At 32.2% G+C, this 27295-nt stretch overlaps 1 protein-coding gene across 5 annotated transcripts in view; it reads right to left on the bottom strand.

The window, feature by feature from the left end:
* Positions 1-7611: 7611 nt before the first annotated feature.
* Positions 7612-27295, bottom strand: part of LOC128996837 (very low-density lipoprotein receptor-like) — a 335698-nt gene continuing 316014 nt past the window's right edge. For 3 of the 5 annotated variants that reach the window (XM_054422335.1, XM_054422334.1, XM_054422337.1), the window contains 13 exons: positions 26600-26864; positions 25158-25406; positions 23630-23761; positions 21991-22159; positions 20929-21147; positions 19783-19987; positions 18873-19022; positions 17802-18000; positions 15754-15807; positions 13214-13338; positions 12185-12340; positions 11205-11222; positions 7612-10168 (listed from right to left, as the gene is read on the bottom strand). In XM_054422335.1, coding sequence (XP_054278310.1) covers positions 10124-10168; positions 11205-11222; positions 12185-12340; positions 13214-13338; positions 15754-15807; positions 17802-18000; positions 18873-19022; positions 19783-19987; positions 20929-21147; positions 21991-22159; positions 23630-23761; positions 25158-25406; positions 26600-26864 — 1986 coding nt within the window. In that variant the 3' untranslated portion in view covers positions 7612-10123. The remainder of the gene's footprint in view (positions 10169-11204; positions 11223-12184; positions 12341-13213; positions 13339-15753; positions 15808-17801; positions 18001-18872; positions 19023-19782; positions 19988-20928; positions 21148-21990; positions 22160-23629; positions 23762-25157; positions 25407-26599; positions 26865-27295) is intronic. The other 2 variants (XM_054422336.1, XM_054422338.1) reach the window with 2 other exon arrangements.

The following is a 27295-nucleotide window of genomic DNA, read 5'->3' as shown; positions in this document are numbered from 1 at the left end:
GGTTTGTCGGGCCTCGGAGTTATTAGTAATATAACTAACTCTTGGTACAACGCAAAATAATATCTACTACAGTCAATAAAATATATTATTTGCGCTTTAGCACCTACCCAGAACCGTCAGGAATATACCTTGATATTATTCCTGGCTAATAAATGAATCCTAACTACCGTCAGGCTTTGACCAGCACGGTTACAACTCTAACTCTCGCAAATAAATCAGATAATAATATTATCAAACTAATAATATCGGCTCCTTAACCAAAATCAAAAGAATGTCGTCCACTCACCAGTAGTGGGTCTTAATACCCAACTCGACACCGACACTCACTGTCCACCAGTCTCACCAGTCACACCAACGTACACGCCACTCGTCTCCACAGGACACCAACACTAGTCTCCTCACTCTACGAGATCCACCACTAGAATGTCCTTGCTCGGCTATCCAGTAGTCCCGGGATACCCAAGCTTATCCGAACTGATAAGCCGGGTCAAAGGGCGCTAGCCAGGTTCGCCGCCGCCGCTTGCTTACCTCAACAGACGCGCGGCCCAAATTACGAATATTTACCCCCCTAGGAAAAATAACACGTTACAAATCAGAAAAAAATAATATATTTTTCTATACGTTAAATCAGAAGAGTCTCTTATCCTGTCCATATATTCCGTAAAGCTTTTCCGTTAGGGATTGTAGTTTTTAAATGACAAAATCCAGTTTAACACTATTAATTAAAAGCTATAAAATCGTGGCTATATAATAATTTCGCTACTATGGTAAAATCATTAGAGTCGTAATTTATTAAACTATTTGAGTTATAAAAGAGAACACGCCTTCTTTAAGGCTTGCTTTACAGTTGGTCAAAATGGACGGGGTGTTTTTAGTATCTAAAGTGATATAAATGCACGATATTAAGCATGTGAACAATTGCAGATAATCTCAAATTTCATCATATAGTATTTATTGGAGTGTCTAATTTTGTTATTGTAAGGAAGCTACTGTGTTTTTGCTATAAAGAGAACCCACCTTAGTAATATATAAATCCTGAAGTAATAAGGTGTGGACAGTTAATGACAATGTAATACTATCAGGTACACTAAATAACAATACCTTACAAAACCTATTTAGATATTCTTATTCCAAAATTACTCGTGCTATACAAATGTGGATAGTTCCATTGATCTCTACATTACTTTTAGCGTTAAGTTCTCCTTTCCGATTTACATATATAAAATGCGTACCCAAAACCCAAATATAAGTAGCAGAGTCATCCATACATTTCAATACCACTTACATTTTTGATCGATTTCGTTGGGATACAAACATTGGGAAACACATTTCAAGCTTAAGAATAAATAGAGGTAAGATGTCAGAGTAAAACTCCGACATCGACCCTAGGGGATTAAGCAGGTGGCAATTTATAAAGCTTACGATAAAACTCTTTCTTGAGTTTAACTGAAGGGACAAATTCTTTCGCACTAAATACAGATTCTATGTTAAATACTTTAAATAGTTTAATTTTACATTTAAAAACATTTTTATAAAATAATGAAGCTGACTTGGTGTAAAACACATAGGCCTAGTTATAATAATTAATGTAAGTAAATAAGTGTTAATATACTATTTTATCAAACAGTTTGTTGATAATACGATCACGATAATAATACAAAACACACAAATTTGTAAGATTATTTAAATTAAATTAAATTTACATTTAGCCACATGGTCAAGTATATTTTTTTTTGACAATTGATGTTTTTAAGGTATAAGCAAGGGTACCCCTGTGGAAATAGACTAGTTCAATATGGTACAAAACTCACCGTATTTGTAGGTAAAAAATTAAAACTTTTTTGTCCTCTAGGTTGTAACTAGCCTGGGATCGTTTTTCACATTATTTCAGGCTAGACCAAGGGGTTGTGGCATTATCACTTAAACAAATTCCATTGGTGATTTGGCGGGAATTTGAACCCAGGACCTCAGGGACTGAAGTGCCGCACTCTAACCACTAGACCAATTCAATTCAATTATTTAAGATGGGGACGCCACTATGTGCGTATTTTAACCCAAATATGAGTGAAGGATGAGTGTAGGATGAGTGGCGCGATCTTGTAGTCTTGTTAGTGACTAAGGCCGACATGTTCCTTAGACACAGCTGTTAATTAATAGCCCATACAGCTAATGGCAACTAAGGGACCTACAGTTTATAGTGGAATCCGAACCACATTTTTCCTTGTAAACCAGCTCACCACCCACCAAAAAATTAACCATAAAGATGATTATCATCATCATTCGAAAGGAAAAAAGTATAAATATTAGTTTAAGACAATAATTAGCATAATAAAAACTTCCAGGACCAACTTAGCTACCCCAACAAGGCTGCAACTAATAATATATCAAAATCCATTTTGTATCCCCTGAACTGTTTAGTTAGACTATAAGGGACATTGCTTATGTGCTTATGTCAACAGTTCAACAAGTAGTGATCAAACTCATGACATGTTTCGTCTATTCAAGCATTGTCAAGGGAACCTTAAAAGAATACTTTATCCAAATTAGATTCGTTAATTATATAAAAAAAACACACACATTACATGTGCAAGAAAAAAAACACATTATTTAGAGTAGGCCTACTATTTTCCAGTCGTAGTACGGATACTGCCTCCTTTGTATTAGAACAGTCTAAACATTATAAAAGACTTTAGTTTCTTTAACTCAGACATACAAATTGTCAGACCGAAAAATCACCACCCAAAATATATCCATTATGTACACTACCAAAGAACATCTTTATGACAACCAACAAAAAAGTATAACAAAGTGTAGGTGTGTATGTTTTGGCGGAAGCCATTTTAACGGCTTCCAGCAGTAGCTACAATTTTAAGTAGGGTGCGAGTTGTCTAATTGTAGAGTGTGGGACTTCGATCTAAGAGGAACCGGGTTCAAATTCCGCCAATTGCCAAGGGCGGTGAAGTTGGGTCTAAGACTCAAAGACGCCATCAGCAACAATTACAAATAATATGTATCTGTGTTTTATTTTACTCCTAACTTTTCAAACTTACCCTACTCTAATATTAGTTTCTTAAACATAATTACCTTGATTTAACTCAATTCGTTAACTTCTCACTTTAGTGATAAATTACTATAATGTTTCGATTTTGTTCTGTGCAAAATGATAACAACAATCAACTATCATAACTTAGTATATTTATTTTGAAGTGTGATACGTACAACGGTATGTAAAAGTATCGTGTTTGAACTATAAGGACCTAATAGTAGCACCTAGGTTCTACGCATATAGACTTACTGAATCATCTATAAGCAAGGACCTGATAGTAGCACCTAGGTTCTACGCATATAGACTTACTGAATCATCTATAAGCAAGGACCTGATAGTAGCACCTAGGTTCTACGCATATAGACTTACTGAATCATCTATAAGCTTTAGCTATAATCCTGTGTTAGCTTTCCTTATCTGCTGTTCAATCGAACTTCATCTAAATACCGTATTTGGGTGTTATAATGTAGGCAATTGCTTCAATAGATAAAAATATAAACATTATCTTAAATTTTGAACTTTACTGTTTAATATATATATTTTGATTTATCACATTTATATTCTCCTAGATAAAAATAATAATAAGCGGCTTTTATTTAAAGTGGCTTTCAGTAACAATACTGTTTTCAAAACTACTCAAGTTAATACAAAAGAAATATTACAATTAAAATAATTGACCTATTAAGTACCTATTAAGTACTTGTATTTACAAAAGACATTTTTTGGAATTTAATCGAAAAGATTCTTTTGAAAGTTTTTTTTTTTATTTTTCTGGCAGTTAGTTGTATTTTTGAGGAGCAAAAAAAGAAAATCCTCTTCTCCATGTTCTAATTGGACACGAGGCAAGTGCAGCAGGCCATTCTGTCTAGTACTCCTCTCTTTAACATCTCTTAGTTTTCAACTTATATTTCAGATTAGTAGGTCTGCTAGTGGTGGTAACCCTGTGAACAATAGCCACAGCCACTTAACAAACATTCTGTCTGCACACGCAGCATCCCACTTTGCTTTCTAAAGGAATGTATGTGATCAAATTTTCTGAAATCATACACAAATCTGAAGGCTTCGTTTTTCAAAGGATTGATCAAATTAGTATGTTCAATTGACAGGCTGAAATCAAAGACAGGTAAAGCATAGTTAACAACCGGCATTACCAAAGCCTTCACTATTTGTAGTTTTACATCTTCTGTCAGAATGTTTCTAAATCCTTTCAATACTCGGAGTGAGTACCTCTTAAACGATTGATTTTACTTGTGTTGAAAATTTCAACTCTACGTCAATTGTGAGACCAAAAGTTTTAATTTCTCAGTAGCCTTCAACATCATGTTACCCAGAATTACGTTGAGATAGTGTTTGTGACTTAAATAATGCATACTGCGTTAATTAGTAAAATGTTATAAGAAACACTTCTCAACATTAAAAGCCAGCCCATAGTTCTTGGACCACTGAGAAATTTTCATCAAATCATAGTTTATCAACTGTTGTGCTTGCAAACTATCCGTGGGCTTGGAAGAAAAGAGAATCTGCATACAAAAAAACAGTGAGTAGTGAGATAATTCGTTATCCTGTCAGCAGTGTAAATAATAAACATCAGGGGCCCCAGTACACTTCCTTGAGGTACTCCACAGTTCGTTGTGAGAGATTTTGAAAGAAACACCATCCACCTTAGTTACCTGGATCCTATTTACAAGGTAAGATTGAAACCAACTTAGAGCTATTTCACCAAGGTGACAAAAGAAAATAGTCGACAAAGGATTTGAAAAAAATTCCGCACATTGTTTTTTTTTTTTTCAATTGCAAACTAGCATCGTATGCCCAAACTAACTATATAATATCAATATTGGAGTTTACAGCATGGAAACCAACTAAAATGTTGGTGTGCGTAGTATTTATACCAGCATATACATTTTTTGTGCCAGGGGTTATTTGAAAGAGAAAGTCCTCCGTACCTGAAATACTGCTTCCTTTTGTGATTCCCAAATACGTAAACTCATAGATTAAGATAAGACATACCACAAAACATGATGCAGTGGCATTAGCATAAAATATGCACAACTTAGTGATTTGTGAGATTTGAACCCGGGCCCACGGGAGAGAAGAAGTATGCTCAAGCCACTGGACTAGCCATATCCAGACAATTTTTGGTTATACGTATTCATATTAAGTAACACAAGCATTTTACATGGTATGTTGTTTTATGTTGTTTTAAGCCATTTTATGTTGTTTTAAAACGAATTTTTAGCTTTGTACAAATAATTTAACTCTAATACTCTTTCCATGAAATTAATAAATTACATGACAAAAAAAGTCAACAAAATCCTTACATGAACTCATTCAACCCCTAAAAGATAGGAATATTTTTGACGTTAATAACAAATTTCTCTGAATTAATTATGACCAAAGTCTATTAACACTAATGCTCTTAGCTTTTATGTTAAAGAGACGATTTGTGTAATTGAAACGCTTTGAAACGCTTGACAAAATTTATTTGATAGCTATATGCATCTAAAATTTCAGGCTCACTTTTAATGCATAAAGTATTGAATTAGATAAACTCACTATTTCTAATTGTTGCGTACTTTTCTATAAATTTTTGGTTGTGTATTTCCAGACTTTATCCATTTCGTTTTACAAATTTTTTTAAAGATCCGACCAGGTCATAAAAGTGGTAAATACTTGGTAATTCAATTAAGTAAGTAAGTTCGGAATCACCCACTGTTAGCAGTGGTAAGGACTGGTATTAGAAGCCAATCAAATACATGAATTGTCCTTCTCTTCTTTATCTGATGTTCACTATTACAGGGACCAAACTACTTTGATCAGTCGTCCTTTAATCTCGCATGATCAGCAGTCCTTTGTACGATTGCTAAAAAGAGATAACTGTAAGTATTTCAAAGTCGGTTCTGTAATTGACAAATTTATAATAACGGTTTTTAGAATAATTGTTCGAATATTTATGTAATTCCGTGATATAGGCTCAATATTAAATACACATTTTCTTCGTATTCGTCAGATATGTTTTAGAATCAGACGGAAAAAAGGTGTATTGTATGGTGGTTGCTATGAATCTTATATACCTACACAACAAAGATGGTTTGATATGAATTTTAGTTAAAGTTAACAAATTTATAACGTTTGCCTAATATTTACTAACCCCTTATATTTCTTGGATCACTTTAAAATAGTTTCACATCGTGAAAAGTGAAAATTGGTTTTTAACAGTTGTTGTAATCACGTGTTTGTTATCAGGAGCTATCACTAGTGGTTTGAGGTTTCTACAGTAATATATTACTGTAAAGTTGATATACTGTGCTATGTTACCTTATCTCAACGTAATATCACTGTACCTAGATTTCAGTTAAAAGTGGACCCAGTTAAATTGATGCTGCCATCGATTACTATTTCTTATTTTATTCGTAACTTTTGTCGAAGCTAAACTGAAATACTAATTACAAACTTATGCGTTTTTATTCCACATTAGTTAATGCACGATATCTATGAGATTTTACAATAATATCAATATTACCTCTCCTTATTACTAATATTTAGTACAGAGCTAATGTGTTCACAATAACAGAAAATACACAAACAATCTTAATTATTAATAAAATGATTACTCTACATTGAAAGGAAATAATTTTCACACTATCCCGCTACAAAAGTATTGTTAGGTAGTGGGGCAAGCAATATTTTGAAGCATTGTGATTAGTATGTTGATTACTGAGTGCAATTTGATTGCAATTAAAGATGTCTATTAAAAGATTCAACGGCCTTCCTCCCCAATTAACTAATGAACTAGACTTTGTTGAAATAAAAAAGAGTCTTTATCCATTATGGTTCATAAAATCTGCTACAGCGTCCTTGACTATATTGGTGGCTTTACATGGACTCATGTAAATATTGCACATAATTATTAATTGCATATAATTAATAAGACCACACCAATAGTCCATTGCCCCTCTTGCTCTGCTTAAAAATATGTATTTATACTAACAGTATACTAAGAAAATTGTAAATGTTTGTTATCTCTTGTGTGTTACTTCAAGCTAGTTCACCATCAAAGCAGCTAGTGAGAACTCTTATCACGCACAGGCAAAAGCGCATGTGATCATTTTGTTGTATTTCTGTATTGTAAAGCTGCTACTGTTTCACCAATGTACAATAAAGATAGATTTGATTTATTATGTTTTGGTAAAGAATCGTAATATTTTTTACCATAATTGGCTATTTGTACGTTAACGAGGCTAAATATATACGACGAATAAATAAGGAATATATATAAATATATATAATTTTTAATTTGACAAAGCCTAATATAATTTTAAGAGCTTTCTGTGAAGTTTTTGTTTATTTGTTAAGTATTTTGCGAAATTCTAGTCTTACCTCAGAATATTCTTCTTTTAGTGCTCGTTATATGCGAAGGGTTGCTGAAAAGAACAAAACAACAACGTTTTTTTATGTAATTAATGTTTTCAAAGCACAATATTAATGTTTTTTGTATTTTATCTTACTCGAGCTACCTCTATAACGGGCAAGTAATCATGGAGGTATAAATAAAAATATCAAGATTTATAATTTAAAACGTATTTATTACAAAGACACGTAAAATGAGACAACATATATTTATTTTGAGCTAAACAATAGTTATATCGATACAGCAAATCACACTAGACACGCGTATAATTATTTACAGTAATTTTAGAACTCAAAGATTGCAATATATCTGGAATAAATTAGAAGATGATTTATTTTAAGGTAAATAGGACGTATAATTCATTCAACGGGACCTTTCTTAAAATATTATAAACTCGTAATATTGAATGAATCACTCACTCATTCAAGACTCTTTTTAAACTTTTAAATAACTAGGTAGTTTGTAGTTTTTAAAAGACTCAAACCTAGTATAATAAAAAAGCATATATAAAGTGTAACTTAAAAATATACACTCCATTATAAATTAATAAAGTTTAGTAACTTAACTATGTTTTTTATTCTATGGAACCGTTGTATTTTTTTGACTTTGAGTATATTACAAACTGAATTGTGAGTACAAAATTGCTGTAAATTGTGTGCCAAAATATTCGAATCATAACTATACTGTCATGGGATTTTTAATGAACGAATAATTATTTACTTTTAAAACAGTTTTCGGACGGTTTTTATTAGTTTGTTTTTATAACTATTTACTTTAAACTGTTTTGCAGAACATAAATAAATAGCACAAAATTTAGCTTTATTCATAACAAGATTTTAAATTTATAATGGTGTAAACAATCATGTCGAGAGAAGAATATATGGCCATAAAATAATAGTTTACTGTTTAACACCATTACATTATAGGCCTAATTAAAATCTATGTTTGAAAAAGTAAGTCTTACAACCGGATAAGTCAATCATATAAATTTATCTGCATAGAACAATAACTGTTTCAATCTCAGCTATAATATTAGCAATGTGTTAATACTTTTTCATTGATAAGTTGTTTAAGTCAACATAAAAAAGCTCGTTAAGAAATGATGTCTATATTTTTTTTTGCTTATACATTACTCTTTAAAATTAGGCCAAGGGATTTTCCATCCCTTTTGAAGAATATGATCAGGAATGTTAAGCAGCTTAAATGTATACTATTGATAACTTGTATCTAATCTTTGTGTTTTGATTTAATATGTCAGGAGTTTATTTTCGCCTGGACGTTGATTGAAATACATATCAACACTAAACATACTTGGAAAACTTCATAAAACATTTTACGATTTTAGTAACTGATTCAATTAATTTCTCAGTTACCAATGCAACTAGTACCAGTCGTTGGTGGCATTTCATTACGACTTACCAACATATTTATACTTATTTAATTCATATTATATTTACACAACACAGCATTGACAAACTTTAATTAGTCTTAAAATATGGCACGATTAAAGCTACAAATAACTCTTTGGAAGGTATTTAACGAAAATAAGGTTAACGTTAAACTTACGTCTAATAATTTTATAAAATTAGGTAGGCTGGAGGTTGACTAAGTTTGAAATAATAATTTGAATATTTCTTGTTCATACTAAAACAAATACACAATTTAGGCTTAAAAATATTCTTAACAAAGTTGTATTTACCCAATTTATAACGATTTTAACCTACATAGGATTCTATATCAACTAATCATAAACAGCTATTTAATCACATATTAAATTACAAAATAGAAAATCTCTTCGCTTAAACTACCATAACCCTATAAAATAAATCACAGGTAACTATGAAAAATCAAATAACAATAAACAAAAACAACAGTGGAACGTACAATTGGAATAAGTGAAGTTATACAATTATTTATTATATTTCATGAAAACTTTATCGTTAGTTGGCACAAAATTTACAGGCGTAGAAAGAAACAAATTTCTGGAAGAATTTGTTTCTACAGTATGATCTGTAGGGAATGTTCAAGCTAAAGTTAAAGGGTATAGTTCTAAAATTCTAATTCTAATATGACTTTTGATAGTTAAAAAAATCTTTCGTGTATGAACATGACAGTTATTGTACAAAGCGATTTACAAAAATGTCAAGAAACTTCAGTAGTAAAACTATATGAAGGTCTTATTAAAACTACAAGTGAAAGTATTTAATTATAAAAATGATTCAACTAGGAACAAAACTATTATAAGGGATATAATAAACTAAACTTATCTAATGTGCCATTCGCCTATCTTAGTCTGAATATTGTGCATTTACCAAAATATTGAAACATATAATTTTAGGTTTTATGCATACAATTTATGCTTAGACAATTTATACATCTATACAAAATTACATTAATTTGAGAATTTACAGGGAAATTTACCAACTAAAATATAATCTTCAAACTCAAGTATGAACTAGTAAGGACCTAAAATTCCATTTTCATGGTGCACTATAGTAATTTAGTTTAAATTATTCGTAAACACATATAAAAACATGTTGGAAACGTGGATTTCCTTTAAAAAAATATACTTGGAAGAGTTATTTCTTGGCACAATCATCAATGAATTGGCTGTGGTAGATTTAGTCACTTGTTCACTGGTGCTCTTTGGGCTGCTCTGTTGCAGATTATACGTAGTCGTTGGTGCCCGGACTCGTCAACGGCTCCTGCGCCTAAGGAAAAACGTTTAAATAAATATATTAAATACATGACAGACAAGAACCCAACATTACGGGATATCAGAAAGTATTTATGGTACAACATTGAGCTTCATATTAGAATCCTCAACTTATTTTTATGTTTTTCAAAATGAGCTTTTAACTCCGAAACCTACCTTAGTAAATCGTCAATGTTATCACCTTAACCATTAATTTCCAAGACATATTTCGGTTTTACGTTGGTAAAATTAAGTCGTTCTCAGATGACCTATAGATGATTTATTGTTGATCATGTACTCTGATTGATATGAAGTTAATAAGTATGAATCAAGCAACATATATAGTAAAAGAGTGGGATGGATTAGAACAGTTTCCCAAACAAAGGTTCTTACCTGTAATGTAAATCTAGCGTAGATACTAACAAAAAGAGGAAACCTATAAAATATGAAATAAAACTTTTAGCGTTTTTAATTATCGATTAGTCATATTTAGCACCGAACCTACTAATGTTCTACAGGACTATTAAAATATCAAATATTTGAAATTTAAGTAATCTTCACAACCATCTGTTTAGGGAATTGGGTACTAATTATTATTAATCTCCAAAAACTAATTCCACCACAACACCGTATTATTTTACGTTATTCTATATTGCCTTTCAGTATGTTTAACTAGTTTTTTAAGTAACCATTTTCAAAAGACTAGGTAGCTTCGAACTCTTTGAATGAATCAATATTGAAAGTATTCTAGTTGTATTCACGATATAGCCACAATATAGGCATAAAGTAATAATATAAATTACTGAGAATCACATTTTATAAAGATAATTTTGAATTGACCAAACAATTAACAAGTAATTAATAAAAAGCTCAACCAGTCTTTAATCTAACGTGTGCAGTACGTAGACAATTTAGTTTTTAAATACGGTTAATTAAATATAGGTATATATTTCCAAAAAATTTTGCTGGTAAAACATTTCATAACAATCTAAAAGATTTAAAACTTCATGCCACATCACAACATTTAACATCGCTTTACATTTGAAACTTACCAAAAAATCATTAAGAGCCTGCATGGAAACATTATATAGTAAGCTTTTGCTCTAATGAACATCATTTCAGTAGGTTATAAATTTACATCCAAACAGTTAAAATCGATTCAATTAGTCATAAAAGATAAAATCAAACATGACCTGACAAAGTAATCAATAATTTTAGACTTTTTGTGAAATTTATTCTTGCAACACAAGACAGGCATTTTGTAGCTAAATAAAGAAATAAAACCAAGAATACATTATGCATAATAAAAACATGTTGTTGTTGTAGTTTTCAAGTGAAATTATGTGTGTGTAAATATTTGTATATGTAATAGTAGTTACGAGGGCTCGTACCTTAAATTTTCCACTCGTGTCGTTAATTTTATCTACGCGAGTTACGTACACTACTTTACCTACGAGAGTTTTTTAATTACTAAAAATAAGTGTTTACCGGACGAGTTACGTACGATAGTTTACGCCATACTACTAAATCTGTACAAATTCTTAACATATTACCACCAACTAAAGGACTAAAAATCACTAATGCTTTTGTTTATAACCACTCATTGCTACCCAAATACAGTGTAAACAGCTGATTGGTATCCAGTAGTACGTAATGAAACCCCATTTGATTAAGCTGGCTTTAAACAGCTGTTTTCTGGACTATATCCTTGCGTGGGAAGTTCGTCAAAATAGTGTATTGTGGCGTAAATCGATATTCAGCATTTCTATTGAAGTTAACACACATTGAAGGTGTTTTTTCCTTAAATGTTTATAAAAGGTTTCGCAGAATTATATGAGTTTTTTTTCTACGCCTGCAAACCTTAAAAAAGTACGTAAATAATTTCCGTACTATTTCCATAATCTTTCGTAAGCTCATATTAACCTAATCAATCACGGCTAAGAAAATCTGTCTCAAGAGTTAAACCAGCTATAAAAACACAATTGAAAATAAACATTATATAATGATTGGTCCATAGTTTTTTTCAACCAACCTCTTCTCCAACCGTGGACGGGTAGATGCGGGTGGGCTGATACTGATTCTTCTCTAAAGAGAATTGATCCTCTGTAGTCTTTCTGTATACAGGGTTGTCGAAGTTCATACTGGTTACATTGCGATGCAGGTAATGCCGGTACACTGCAAGGGCGATCTGGAAAAGTAAAAGTAATTTTTAAAATCTTGAGCAATATAATATGTACATATTTCCTATTGTAAGTCTTCTAACATAAATACAATTGTGTCTGTGTTCTGGGTAGTTCATAGGAGATAGTCCTCGTCGTCGAGGTATCAGGAGATTACCGTTTTGACACTCTAAGACCAGTAGCTTTTTGATGCTTTAACAACTGAGCCAGCTGTAATATTTAGGTCTCTATGGCCCACGCTAAATAGCTGATATTGATGAGTTACAAAGAAAGTAAATAATTCAACACCCCTTCACTGATCTCCGCTTTTATTCAAAATACACTGACATGTCGATGTCGTAATGATAGGTTCTAATCTAAATAGATTTACCAATGACCTTTCAGCTTCCACTCTATAAATTGTCTGTTATACTCAAGGACAGATTGTTCAATTTTGGTAATAGTGACTCCCATGTAAAGTATCTATGTAGTAATCATAATACAAATTGTATTCTTCTACCATCCTCCTGAAAAAGGTTTCCACATTTAATAGTAATTATTGAAGTGGTGAAACTATTTTAGTTTTATAATAGTTCATAGCCCCAGTTTCAAAAATACTTAAAAAATTTAGTTTGTGTAATAAATAATAATTTTGAATTTAAAGACACACAGTTACATTTTAAAACCAAGCAAAGCTGCGCAATTATTTTTTGCAATTACTGTTAAATAAACTTAACTATCCAGGAAACTTGGGACTTTTACAACATCCGTACACAGTCAGCATATTAATAATCTGTCTGTCTTTACGATTTGCGTTTGTGCACAATTTTGACCCTGTTGGTGCAAAATAAACTACTTATTTTGAAAAATATTATAGAACTGTTTATTTAACTATTACTCACCAGTGACACAAATATCAGCACCACCGTGACAACAGCGATGACGACCATTGCGATCATGCCATCATCTGGCTCCTCTGGAATTGGCAAATCTTTGGGCGTCTCATTCTCAATCTCTTTGGTACTTGCTGTTAACAAAAGAATTAGTTTTTGAGTAAGAAAATCGTTAAAATCTTTCGTGATAATATGTAGCCAAAATGAATATCAACCATATTTAATGTGTTGTTCGAGATATAATTGCGAAAAGTGTTCATCACGACAAGTAAATGTTATTAGTAGGAAGCTTTAAGACTTGTTTGGAAATTAAATTTAACTTTTAATAGACAGAACAGAACACAACACCAATACAAAACTGAACAATTACACATTATAAATAATGTCAAATGTTTCATAAATTATATGACCTTATAAGCAGGCTTATTGAAATTGCTTTAACAGTAAAAACTAAGTTTTATCCACGTTTTGAGATTGGGAAGTTTGTAATGTTTTTTAAATTTGCTATCTAGGCATTTATAACGTTCTAGCCTTAAGCGAATCTTAATGTTGGCATGCTTATTAATTTTTTAACCATGCTACCTTTATTTTTATTTCTTTGATATATTTAATTACATTGTGATATATAACGATTCTCAAAATTATGAAAACTACTGTATTGTAACGTGTTAAAAGGACAACACAAATATTTTCTTTGGAATCTGATTTCATCTTCTGTACAGGTGATAATACTAATTTGATAATTAATTGCCTAATTGTTTACAAGTAGGCATACTTAAAATATGTTATATTGGTAAACTTTTAAGACATAATAATATACATGCCGACTTAACCCACACCAGAATATACTTAAAAAATATGTAAAAATAAAATAAATACATTTTTCCGCGGGAAAGAGTATTCAAGAAAGGAGGCCATTTTAATTTATACAATATCATAACCGGTTGGAGTGGTTTAAACCAATAGAGCTAGCAAAGGCATATACACCTTTTATTCATGGTGTAACAAAAAAGTGTAGTGGTCTGTGTAGGACCCAATTTTACAAACCAAAATAATTCGAAAATGCCCTTTAACACTTATATTTGTTATTTCTAGGCAGTAATTGTAAAACTGTAATACACATTTTTGACTTATTTTGTTAGTAAAATTGGGTCCTTTGTAGGGTGCTGTACATTTTATGACACACTCTATGTACGTACAAGTTAAAATAAATTAAATAGGTACAATTATTATAAGTCCAGTCGTGTAAAGATCTAAGTCTAAAGAAACAATTACAGTATATTCATATTCATAATGTAAATTATATATATAAAATAATTTTTATCCACCGTAGATCCCTAAAAAACTATATGGCATTTAAAGTACAGTACTATTGTTGTACATACTTTGTTTTTATTAAATCTGAATACTATAAGTTATTAATAAATTTTATTCGGAATATATTTATATTAAAATTGTAACAATATTTGGTTGGAATTCCTTAGATCTATCTCTTCTCTTGAACGGGAAGCATGTAGCTTACATAGGGAAATAAAAGCTTTATGTTATCGAAAAATTGATAATATCTATATATGTGAAATATATCATCACTATATGAAAATATGAATAATGGATAAATGAATCTATTTCCCTTATCACAAAACCCTTTACAATCATAATAATTATTGTTGAGAAATTTCTCAACAATTAAAATATATTAGTTATTATTCTTGTTTTTATATTTTGATCATTTTCAATCATTAATCACGCGTTCATCCATCCTTTGTAAAAAGGGGTTTTCATTAAATAAATTAATAGTCGCGTTATTGGTTAATTAATATAAACTGTTTACAATATTATAAATGAACAAACGTATGGACTTATTAGATTGTAATACAATAAAGAAGGCATACTTATAATTCAAATTAGTTTAGAATAAGTTTGAAAACCTTTAAAAGTATGGCAGAATAGTAATTTAAGGGCCTATAAGCCAAAGATATAGCCTCTCTTAATTATACAAAACTATTTACACAATCCATCTTATTAATTAAGGTTAGTTGGGAAATTAGAAAGTTAGTTGAAAGCATGAAACTCGTGCAACACATTTGAATAAATAATTTAAGCCAAATTGAAATTAAAGTTTCATATAATAAATAATAAGAAACAACCTTAAAGTAGTTGTAATTATAACGCTTGATATTTAATGTTGGCTCCACGATAAAATTATAATTAGAAGGTTTATCTCTTTTTGGGGTTTCAACTTGAACTATCATATTATTTTGTCAGGAATTACATTTTATTTTGGAATTGACTTAGCAAATTTAGTTGATTAAGGGGTTTACTTTAAAACCACAAGTTGCATAATTGTGTCTCCTTAACTAACAAACAAATTGCCATCGGTAGAAAATAATATACCGTACTGTCATTAATACTATTCATGTCAACAAATGTTCATTATGTATTTATTTTGATAAAACATTAATATATTTTAATCGACATTTTCAAAGTAGAGTGTTCAGAAAAAGCAGCGAGGAAGAAGAAAAGCTCACACATTCGGCAGGTGTACTCACGAACTAATGTAACATTCATCGGAGGTGTCGGTTCTGGGATGATGGTGGTAGGAACTGAAAGAAGAATTTCGTTAAGACTTCGTTGGTTTTTAAACTACTGTGTAAGGTATTTTCTTTCTCTTATTAAAACGGTATTATGATTAGATAGGATTTTTGTTGCCACGATTTTTTTCATCAAAACATTTTTACAATATACTGGGTGAACAACTTAACTTTGCCGCTATTATAAACTATAAGAAATTATAAAATGGGTGTACACAATACGCAACATATCGGGAACAGGAATCTAATCCCTCCCTCAGGTTAAAAAACTTAACTTACACATTACAACTAACAATACACAAAACCCAAACTTAAGCTTCGTTTACACTAGCATGTAGAGCTAGCACAAGTAGGACTTACTAGTCGATGCAAACTATACTTGCATTAAAGAAAAAGTGTACGGTACACTTACCGTTGTAAAGGGAACTTGCTTAAAAGTCGGTCAGTTTTGTAAAATACATATTTGAACAAAAAACTAATTTGTTGTTATTTTTTTAGGCTATCATGTATTAGCTTATAAGATCAGTATTTTTTATTTAGACTTAGCTTTTCCTGAATTTCTTGCACTGAATGGCGTTGCCTAAATAACCGATGTGGTCAATCGCAATAAAGTTTATTATTTATTATTTTGCGAATTTTCAATATTCAGATTTTCCTGTTTTCACAAAAAATCTAGTACTTTAAACATCAAATTATCTTTACTAGTTTAAGGAGAAAATAAAATACTATAATAAAAAATCTATCATAAACAATTAAACTCCATGTTAAGCAATCTCGTCACTTGTTGACAAGTAGCTGTTGCCTGCAAGTGAAAGGTGACAGGTTTACACAGGAAAGTACAGCTTACGCTCTAGTGAAACTTTCGCGAAAGTTATTAGTTTTGCAAGTAAAATATTGCCAAACATATTTTTCTTGCGCAAACAATAGATACATGCTCCTTGCAAGTGCAACTTTTGTGCTCTTTAAAGTTTACATTTGCAATTTTTCTTTGCAAGTAGGATGCAAATAAAACTTGCGCAACGGGGCTGTAATACACTACAGAGAGTGGCAGTCAGCAATCAAGTCATAATAAAAAAGCAAAATATAACCACATTATTGGAAGCTATATTGAAAAAGGGCGGCCATTTTTGAAAAATTGCAATTCATAATTAATTCATAATGCCATAAAAAACAATGAATACCTACCTCTTTTTAATGTTTTCCTTGAATCTAACGCTTTCTGAGATACTTAAGGTAGCAAAGTTAAGTTGTTTCCCTCTATATTATTTTGCAAACATTTGAAACTGATTTGGCCAAAATATTATGTTTTATTCATGTTATTAGTCTTATCATAATTGTTAATAATTTAGTTACCAAATAATAAATACTAAGACATAAAAAACCAAAAGGAAAAACAAACAAAAAAATGATTAAATAGGTTTAAAATTGAATAGGTGAGTCGGAGACTCAGTCGGAGTTTGGGTCAAAGGCAGCAATGTAGTGGTACCTGCTACTACTTTTTAACAGTACACTTCGGCCTTGCCCCATTTTTTGCTGGATACGTTCAGAACACAGGTGAATGGCCTGAGTGGACGGGCAAATGCAAGGTTGTAAGAACTACAATTTTATTTTGAAACACGCCTTTACTAACTTACTTACACCTAAACAAAGTAAGTTGTTTTTCCCTTTGTTGATATTATAAAACAATTGCAATTTCATATCTTGGCTTTTTTTCGTTTTAATTTACCTTTTTTAATTTTTTACCCTTTTCGATATTTTATAATCTTCAAATCTATGCTAACATTTGATTGAATTGTCACCACTGTTCTGTTTTGCCTTTCATAATTAGGTACCAACTTACTTACTTATTTTGAATGGTGAACATTATTGATACAAGGCTTAGCCAATTATTTTTATTTAAAAATTCCATCTTTCTTGCGTTAGTCGAGCAACTCCCAGAGTGTAAAAACGCCTTTGTAGTGTCCACGTTAGATTTGTCAGCACACATTAAATTTTACGATACTTACGATCCTCAGTGCACATAAGACCGTCTGCCATGAGTACTAGGCCGTCAGGACACGCGCAGGATATCTTAGGTGATCTATTGTTGATTTGCGGCGCTGGCAGACACAAATGAGAACAATGGCCGTTGACAGCAGCACAGTAGTTAACACCGTCAGGTTGCCTGTAGGGGTGGTACACGTGCAGGACCATGGGATGCTGGAGCTGTAAGGGAATGAAATTATAGGTTGTATTTCTAATGTTTTTGTTTATAAGCTAAAATGTGACGAGAAGAGAAGGAGGGAAGAAAGAAAATGGACAACGGAAGATCAGAAGATAAAGGGAAATAGCGGGATTTGCTAATTTTGAAAATTAAAGGTGTCTTTGGTGATGAGAGGATAAGAATTAAAAAATATACTGGAAGATCATAGGATAAAGGTTTGTGTTTATCTTAAGATATAAGCAGGGATTGGTGGGATTGAAAGGGTAGATCTGCATGCAATCATGAAATGCTGGTGTTATTGGGCTATTAGAAAGAAACATGTTGAAGGAGGAGCTGTATGGTAAATAATAAACTAGAATTTTGTTTTATGATCTATAGCTTAGTATAAATAAATAAGTTTGTGTCCAAACTAATATTTTTAATTATAAGGTCAACATGAAGAGGTGCATGTAAAATTTGAATAATTGAAATAAACAATTAAAATAGATGTTTATACTACTATAAAACATTGATGAGAGAAAAAAAAGAATAAAGAAATAAAAACAAAATAACCAAACAATTTGTAGGTGTGCAGCTATTGTATGTCAGTGGGTGCTTTAATGGTCCAACTAAACATGTTTCAAAACGATATGACAATTTGTTACCCTTTTTTTTCAAAAATTCCACATCCTTCAAAATATCAAGATAAGTTCTACTTAATGGATTTAATTTTCTTAAAGTTAGTACAGAAACGCAACAGACAATGAACAAGACTTTAACTAATTTTATGTTAAGATTTTTTTTTTACAAAAATAAAGTATTGAATAGTCCTTCAGTTGCCACATTGGAAGGCATGGATTAAACTGCTTAACGTAATATTCTGTATGGACTTTACCATGTGTAACGCAGTTATTGCGTTAACCCTGCTGCCATTGAACTTGTTGGCGCGAAAGATGGCTTGTTTGTCCCAGTCTGTCCAATAGACATGGTCTTCGAACACGCTGATGGAGAATGGATGATGAAGGAACTCAGGAGATCTCAGAACCTTGAGGAACAATCATACTGTTAGTAAAAATAATTTTACTTTTCAATAATAGGGATTGGTGTTATCGTACTCATCTATGTGGGCATGGAATCTGCCAAAAAAGTTAATTTAACAGAGAGTGGAGGTGAGATTTTGGGTAGTGAGAGAGTTACGTTGTATTGAAGTCTTTGAGGGGATTTAATCTAAATTTCTTTAAACCACAGAAAATAACTACACGTTAACAGTAAAAAAGCTTAATAACTAAAATACAATCAAAATATACTAACTTAACTTCATTTTTAATTTTAAACAGTTTTTAGTAATTATTCTCTTAATTTTTATTGACTCTTTGTTTTCAGATTTTTTTTTATAAAAACATTTAATCAATACAGATTTTACAATTATATGATGCACATATTTACTGATTGGAATACATACCACTTAAGAACTACATCTTTAGGTAAAGCATTTGAATTTATCTAAATATTTGAATGACATTTTTGTTGGCACTTATACTTTAAATAAATAATGGTCTTGAAGGTACTAATAGATAAAACAAATTACTTTTAACTTTTACAGTGTTATATTCGTATATAAAATGGCATTTTCACCGATCCGACTTTAATTCCTTGCCTCTGGCTCCCAGCTAGAGTGATTGAATACAAACCAGAACATAGAAGAACATAAGGTACCACGCTTGAACTACTGAACCATTCTGGCCTAACGGTTTTATCCTAGATGCAACAAACATGAAGTAAATATTTACTCGCATTGTACTTACTTGTCTGCGAGCTGCGCCGTCGTAGTCACAGGACGAGATCATGTTCAACTTAGCGTCCACCCAATACACCCTGCGTCTTACCAGGTCCAAGGTGAGTCCATTGGGCCACTTGATGTCATAAGAGACAATAGTTTGTCTGTGAGAGCCGTCTAAGCCAGCGCGCTCTATCTTAGCTTCCTTACCCCAGTCGGTCCAGAACATCCAGCTGAAAGTTTTATCATGTTTACTTCTCCCCTTTACATACTAGAATGTGAGGCTGAATATCGGAACCGTTTAACACATTACTTCGGACTAGTTCCAGAGAGGTCACAAATAAAACTATCACAACTAAAATTGGTGTTTAGTAGGATTTGAATCCGGGATTTTCCGGAATAAAGCTACGTGCTTTGGCTCGTGAGAAATATACCAACTTACTACGAAAATGTTTCATAATTAGAATAGTGAATAATGGTTAAAAATTTCTAAAATGTGTAAGAGAATTTTATTACTCAATGTGAAATAAGTGTACGTGTTTTTGGAAGCACATTTTAGTGAAACTTTGGGCCTACGATAAAAATAGGATTGGGAAAATATGTTTCTTATGGTAACTTATTATTCATGGGTTGTGTAAATGTTGAGCTGAGTGTTATGAATTAGTAAGACATAAGGGTATGTAGACAAATAAAAAAAAATTAAAGATTTAAACTTTTAAATGTCGTAGGTACACATTTTTATTCGGGGTGGCTATTTACATTTAGCCCCCAAATAACATTAAACAAATCATTTCCTTAAATTATATTTATTATCATCGGCTCTGCCATAATCCCTCAATAATCAACCTAACAATAATTGGCTACTACAGTATCAAACTGACTTTAGTGTCGACGTAGTTTTTGAGAAAGTTGCCCATTTAATTCTGAGAAAAATCAATACACTTTTGAAAGTGGACACAACACTGTTATTCATAGGCTTTTTTAGAATGCCCCCTATTATAAATATAAAGCTATACTAGACCAACCAAGTAATAGATGCTATTATTTATGCTCAGGACACGTAACCCTTTTCTTCCCTTTTTTTGGTTATCCCTAACGTGTACTTTCTGTGTATAAACATCCAAGTGCGCCCCTATGTACTTGGTAGCATAGTGATGAACAAACTTCAACTCACCCCTCTAACGGGTTGACGGCGATTGCTCGAGGCTCCTCCAGTCGGTCTGTGATGAGAACTCTCCTCATGCTTCCCTCAAAGTTGGCCAGCTCTATGGTGTTTTTACCGGAGTCTGTCCAGTAGATATGGTTGTAGATCCAGTCCACAGCTAGCCCGTCAGCTGTTGTCATCTCTCCACGAATCACAACGGTTCTGTCACTACCTTCGTCTATTGGAGCTCTGGGGAAAATTTTAAATATTTTTAAAAATATATGATTGGTCGGGAATTTCATACAATTACATGTAAGTATGACAAAATACAAGTTTTACCATTGAATATTAGTCAAAAGTTTTCCTTTTTTTTACTATTCGAGCTAAAATGACCAAGTACCAATTCGTTTGCTTTCTGACATTTTAAACCAATTTATTTATCTTGAACTATGCAAAGTCTCCCCAAACTAGAGGTTTATTTTATTTTATTGAATGAAAAACGTGTGAGTATTGCCTAACATTAAACTATAATGAAAAAAAGAAGTTTTAACGACGGTTACTGTAATTAAAATCTTTTACTTAGAGGTGAATGTCATCAAAATATTTAAAATATAATAGAAATAATGAAAATGGATACGGTTTAATATTTTCAAGGAGACTAATGTTAGTAACATTTAATTTTTATGCTACATACGTAACCATTTATCAACATATTTTTAACAAGTTACAGGAAATAGTACCTATGAGCACCATTATAAAAAAACTGTAATATATGAAAACTAGAATTTTATAGACTGTATACTCACTAACAAATTAATGCATCATGACTTGATTTGAAAAGATTATAGCTTTATTTCTAAGTGGGTTCTGAATGTACAATACTTTTTAAAATACTGATAATTATTAATTATTCTTGCGCAAGTGGGAAAATAAGGAGGTGACTCGGCCAAAGAATAAACACTCATCTAAGACGTTTGAGGGATGAATAAACCAGAGATAACGTAGAAGTATATATCGTATATGAACAAAAACACGCACTTATTACATTCGTCTACAATTTTCTGTTACTCTCATGAATCACAGGGGTCTTACTTGAATATTTTCTGATCAGCCACATCGGTCCAGAAAATCATTCCAGTTCGGAAAACAAAGTCCAAAGCGGTCGCGGACTTGGTGTCGTTTACAATAGCAGTCATCTCGTGGTGGTCCAAAGAGATTTTACGGATATCATGACGTCTTGCAAACAATAAAGATGCGTGACCTGTATGAATAAAGCTACTATTAGTTGAAATATTTATAAGGGTTCTGAAAACAAATTAAATTATGTTCTAGATATGAAGATGTTTTCTTTAAGAAATGTTGATTTGTTGTTTATATTTTTCCGTTTTTGATGGGACATTACTTTAAATATTATTCCCGACTTCATGGAGGTAAGTCATTGTAATGATCTACATTCTAAATATTAAAAGTCTGTATGAATTTAAAACGGATTTACTTTGAGGAAGTACATTACCTTCCAGTTATGAATTACTTTTAATGCACCTCGAATTACCACATGTTTAATTTACTCTTATATAATTTTCCGTTAATGTTGAATCTTTTAAAATAAATTACTATTCTTAATTGATTCCCATTAAAACTAGTCTGTTGGTCATCCTTAACTTTCTTTTTATACGTTGTAAATAACTGACTTAAGACTTTATAATATTTTCTTGATAAATACGAATTGAAATAAAATTGGTAAAGAAACAAAACAATCTTGTGATTAAAAAAATACCAAGTTGGCTGAAACTGTAAGTAATAATAGCCTCATAGATTACTAATTAGTTGTGATAATAACAAAGCATTTGCCTTTCTGAGCTGCTATTCCTAATCAAACTTTACGTTTAGTATAAGGTTATAGTCTGATTTTATGGTAATTGGGATGAGCTGTATAACCATTATGACTTTAATATTTGAAAACAATATATATATTCAATTTAAAGGTGTAGGCTTCACAATGAAATAGAACCTTGCATTTGAAGAGGTTAGTAATGACCATGAGCATTTCAATTATATTACTATACTGAATTGAGTATAATAGCTATTTGTTGAATAGTATTTAAACAATTCCTAATTAGATGAATTTTTTCGGTTTTGGAAAAAACATTTGATCTGTTTAGGTCCTCCTGGATCAGATCTTCCTAGTCACATTGTCATTGAAAAATGTACCTTACGTTAGAAAATTTAATAGTGATAGGAGAAATGGAAGATTATAAAATTTTTTCTTGTTAAGGGCGGCATTCTTGGATAAATTCAATAGCTGCTAAAGAGTTTTTCATCGTCCAAAAAAATTTGTTTTGATACCAAAGAGATTGTCATTTAAATATCTAGTAAACTGTGGAATTTGAAATGTTCTATGTAGTTTTGAATTGTTCTCCAAGGGCGTCCATGGAAACTAACGGCCATCTTTGATTTGCTCGCCAAGTTAATTACGTTATTTTCAAACAGCTGCTGAAGTTGTATTTACCATCTCAAAATAATATTTCAAATACCAAGGTGATTGTAATTAAAAAATCTAGTAAACTGTGGGATTAAAAATTTATTTACAATTTTCTATGTATTTTTTAAATAGTTTTACGAGTTAGAATGTCTAGGCTCCACACTCTTAAGCGAATATTTATCAAAGTATACTAAGATACCGAAACTTTGTTTCTGATAGTGTAAATAAAGTTTTATTTGAAAGACTCACCTTCAGTTGCCTTACACCTCGTCCTGTCATGAGGATCCCGAAGATATCCGTCTTCACATTCACATTTGAATGTGCCTTTCTCGTTGTAGCAGATTTGAGAGCACGCGCCAGGATTCTCACATTCATCAATATCTGAAAGTGTAAGACATGCATAAAACAGCTTATCTGAGTTCAATGTTTCACAAAAGATATGTTCTATGGTTATCTTATGAATTATTTGTTAGGTAATTTAGCCTGTTTCATTAGTTTTCTTAATCGTTTATTCGCAGTGATAAGGTAGGGCAGTGGACGCAAACAAAAATAATCAGAAGAAAAGTTGTAAACTAAGAAAATATATGACTAAGCATCTCACTAGGGGTTCAGGAACCCAAAATATGAAAAATTGTTTAACCAACGTTATTGGAAACTTTTTTTTCAGTTGAATCTCACGCAGCCAGTTAGAGTGACCCATCCCATATTTGGATAAAAATAGGATTGTTCGGGTATAGGTTTTTTGGTAAGCTTACCTAGAGCTTTTGGTAGTTGATATTGAGGTTGATTGGGATTTTCTGGGTTAGGTAGATGAGCGAGTTTTTACATATAAGATGATTTTTTTGCAGAGCACAAAAGTGGTGGTAAAATTGTTATCTAGTTCTTAGGTAGTCACAGGTCAACTGTTACCGAGTCTTTCAAAAACTTTGTTTTATCAGCTAACTTATTCATTTCTGTATATAGTTCTGTGTTTTTCAAATGATTTGTAAATCATTTCTTTTCTTTTCATCACAGTCATACTAAGTGTAAGTTCTTTCTGTGCTTATTCTGCGAGTCATATTATGAAATAAGTTAATTAGGCTGAGCCTAGTTTATTTCTTTATTGGGCTAAATCAGTAAAATTAGATTTTGTACTTGTGCTAGTCTTGAGGTTTTTTAATGGCTATGTTTCAACCATTTAGTAACTTAATCTGAGGTCCTTTTGATGCATTTTTCATTGTTGGCGAGGTATATTGTAACTTTGTTATTTAATGACCAATAAATATAAGACCGGGGGGGGGGGGGGGGTTGTTGAAGTAATTTTGGAAAAAATACCGCAGCATCTTATAGGTTCGGCACAATCGAAGTACTTCTGGTTGAGGTTGTTAAGGAAGGGTTATTATGAATGGGGAATCGTAAGCATCTCTGTTTCTGATCCAGTGAATAAGGTGGGATGCTAACCACAATGCACACCTAGGCTGGAGATGTGGTGTTCGGTCCTGTCAATAGGAGTGGCTGGACGTCAATGATGGCAGGACGTATCACAGAGGAATATAGTCTTGAAAGAGTTAGGTCTCTTGAATATAAGTCTTGAAAGTAGAATTAGGCCTTCAACGGTCATTGAAAATTTGGAGGGTACGTTGGGTGGTGGCTTGTTTATATCAATCTAATACGTGAATCGTCGGTAACAGTTTGAATTGAATTGAATTGAATTGAATTACGTGAGGTACAACACAATTTTTAAGTTGGATTTTCTGACTGACAGTATGTTAGGTGTTTTAGGGTGTCATCATCTTACCTTCACAACTCCGCCCGTCGTCCACCAGCTTGTACCCCGGTCTGCAGTCACAATGGAAGCTGACCAGCGTATCGACACAGATGTGGGAGCAGTTGCCGTTGTGGACCAGGCACTCGTTGACGTCACATTTGCCCTCAGGTTCGTCTTCGCCTTCAGGACAGTCGGCCTTGCCGTTACACACGAAGCTGAGTGAGATACAGGTGCCACCGCCACAGTCGAACTGGTTCTCCTCACAGTGGAACGCCCTCTCTGAAAGGTGAAATTAGATGACTAATCGTTTGTCAAACCAAATCCCTTTTAATAAATTATCAACTTTTGGATCGGCTTAACACCTTTACTAGAAAAGGTTTGAATTATATTTCCCTCCAGTAAATATAAAGGAAAGCATGTGAAAACTCTTTTTTGTACGTTGAAGTTTAAGGCTAATCATTTGTGGGAAACATTACCTTTAAGATTCGACAGCCTTTAACATTCTTCCTGTTAAATATAGCAGGGAGGATGTAGAGATCGACCCATACAAGATAATTTTTGATGAGAATTTTAAATCCTTTTGGACCGGTTGCAGGCTTAAGCTTAATTATTTTAAGGGGTTTTGAAGTCCGGTAAGCAGGAGAGATTGTGGTAAACACATCCCTTGCAAGGTAAAGTTTAAAACAGAATTATGTGACTACACTCATTTGCGAAACAAATTATCAGAAAGTGTACCATTGGTTTAGACCAGCAGCAGACTTGAACAAAAATAATCTTTATGTAATGCCTCTATCCTTTGTATACAAGATAGCAGATGGTTCAGTGGATTTTGTTCTTTGAAGTTTCTTTCAGTCAAATCTTCAACAAAGTACCAATATCCACATAGCTTTTAAACAATCCTAATTGTAACAATACGTTGTCCTTGTCATGAACTTAAAAAACAAAGTTTGCAAAGTATGAGATCTGCACAGAATGGTCATGGTAAGGGTTTGTGAATTAGAGTTCACTCGTTCAGGATTAAAGGACAATTATAATTGTACCTAACGACACATTTACCAGACTATTTGACTCTAATTTAATTTCAAAATGCCTTAAATATTCAAAATAAAAAAATATCACTATTCAATAAGATTATAAGTTTTATTGCCTGTTAGTAACACAAAACAACATTGTGAGCCATATTTTACAAAGTTAAACCCAATATTCAAAACGACTTAGCTTGGGAAAAAAGTAACTACAAATTTAGTGTGTCGTGAAATAATTAAAAATGTTAAAATATTACATATAACAAGGTAGCCTACTCTATGAGAAATCACCCGCTATACTAGTAAATAGGGTAGTGGTTAATTTGAAAGTGTTTTTTTATGGGGTAGTAACTAATTTTGTATTTTGTTTAAATGGTTGTTCCTCATTTATTTTTCAGTTTTTAAAGTGAAGTGGTTATCACCATACAGACAACAAAATCAACTTACTGCAGTCCTCCTCATCACTTCCATCAGAACACTCAGCCAGACCGTTGCAATGCAGATGTCCAGGGATGCACCCCTTGTTATGACACTGGAACTGGTCCGGACGGCAAGTGACGTTCTTGCACACGTCCGGAGACTCGTCCGCGCCGTCCGGACAGTCGTAGTCTCCGTCGCACACCCAAGCTTGATGTATACACGTCAGACGGTCCGGACAGGCGAACTCGCGAGATAGACACACTGATGTGCGGTGTGGCTTTTCTGTGCAGTTCTATACAAAAAAGGTTGCATGTTAAAGTTTTTACTCTTAATTCTTAATGTATATAACTTTTAGTCAATGAATATCTATATTTATGTCAAGATCAAGATATCTATAAACATCTTGCCAATAAGCTTACCTCGGCTAATGCACAATGCGCTTCAGCATTTTTTTATATTTACAAGTGATGTATTTGTGTAAGATATAACTAAACTTTTTGAAGTGAAAGCGGTTCGAAACTGTGCAAGTACCTGATCTAACCAGATACCGTCATATTTAACGTCGAGACGCTAATTTTAGGCAGTAGCACGGCGGAATAATATGAAATAGTAAATATTGTGTTGACAACTTATACCTCACTGCACGCAAAGCTTTGTAAATACACTATGTACAGTAAAGAGTAATAACAAATCATGTAGTTTTTTGCAAAAAAAATTCATTAC

The sequence above is a fragment of the Macrosteles quadrilineatus genome, unplaced genomic scaffold, assembly GCF_028750875.1.
Source record: "Macrosteles quadrilineatus isolate MER2022 unplaced genomic scaffold, UCM_ALF_1.0 Scaffold_6__1_contigs__length_79288215, whole genome shotgun sequence".
Taxonomy (NCBI): Eukaryota; Metazoa; Arthropoda; class Insecta; order Hemiptera; family Cicadellidae; genus Macrosteles; species Macrosteles quadrilineatus.
The sequence above is the reverse complement of the archived record's forward strand: the minus strand, read 5'-3'. Positions and strand labels throughout refer to the sequence as shown.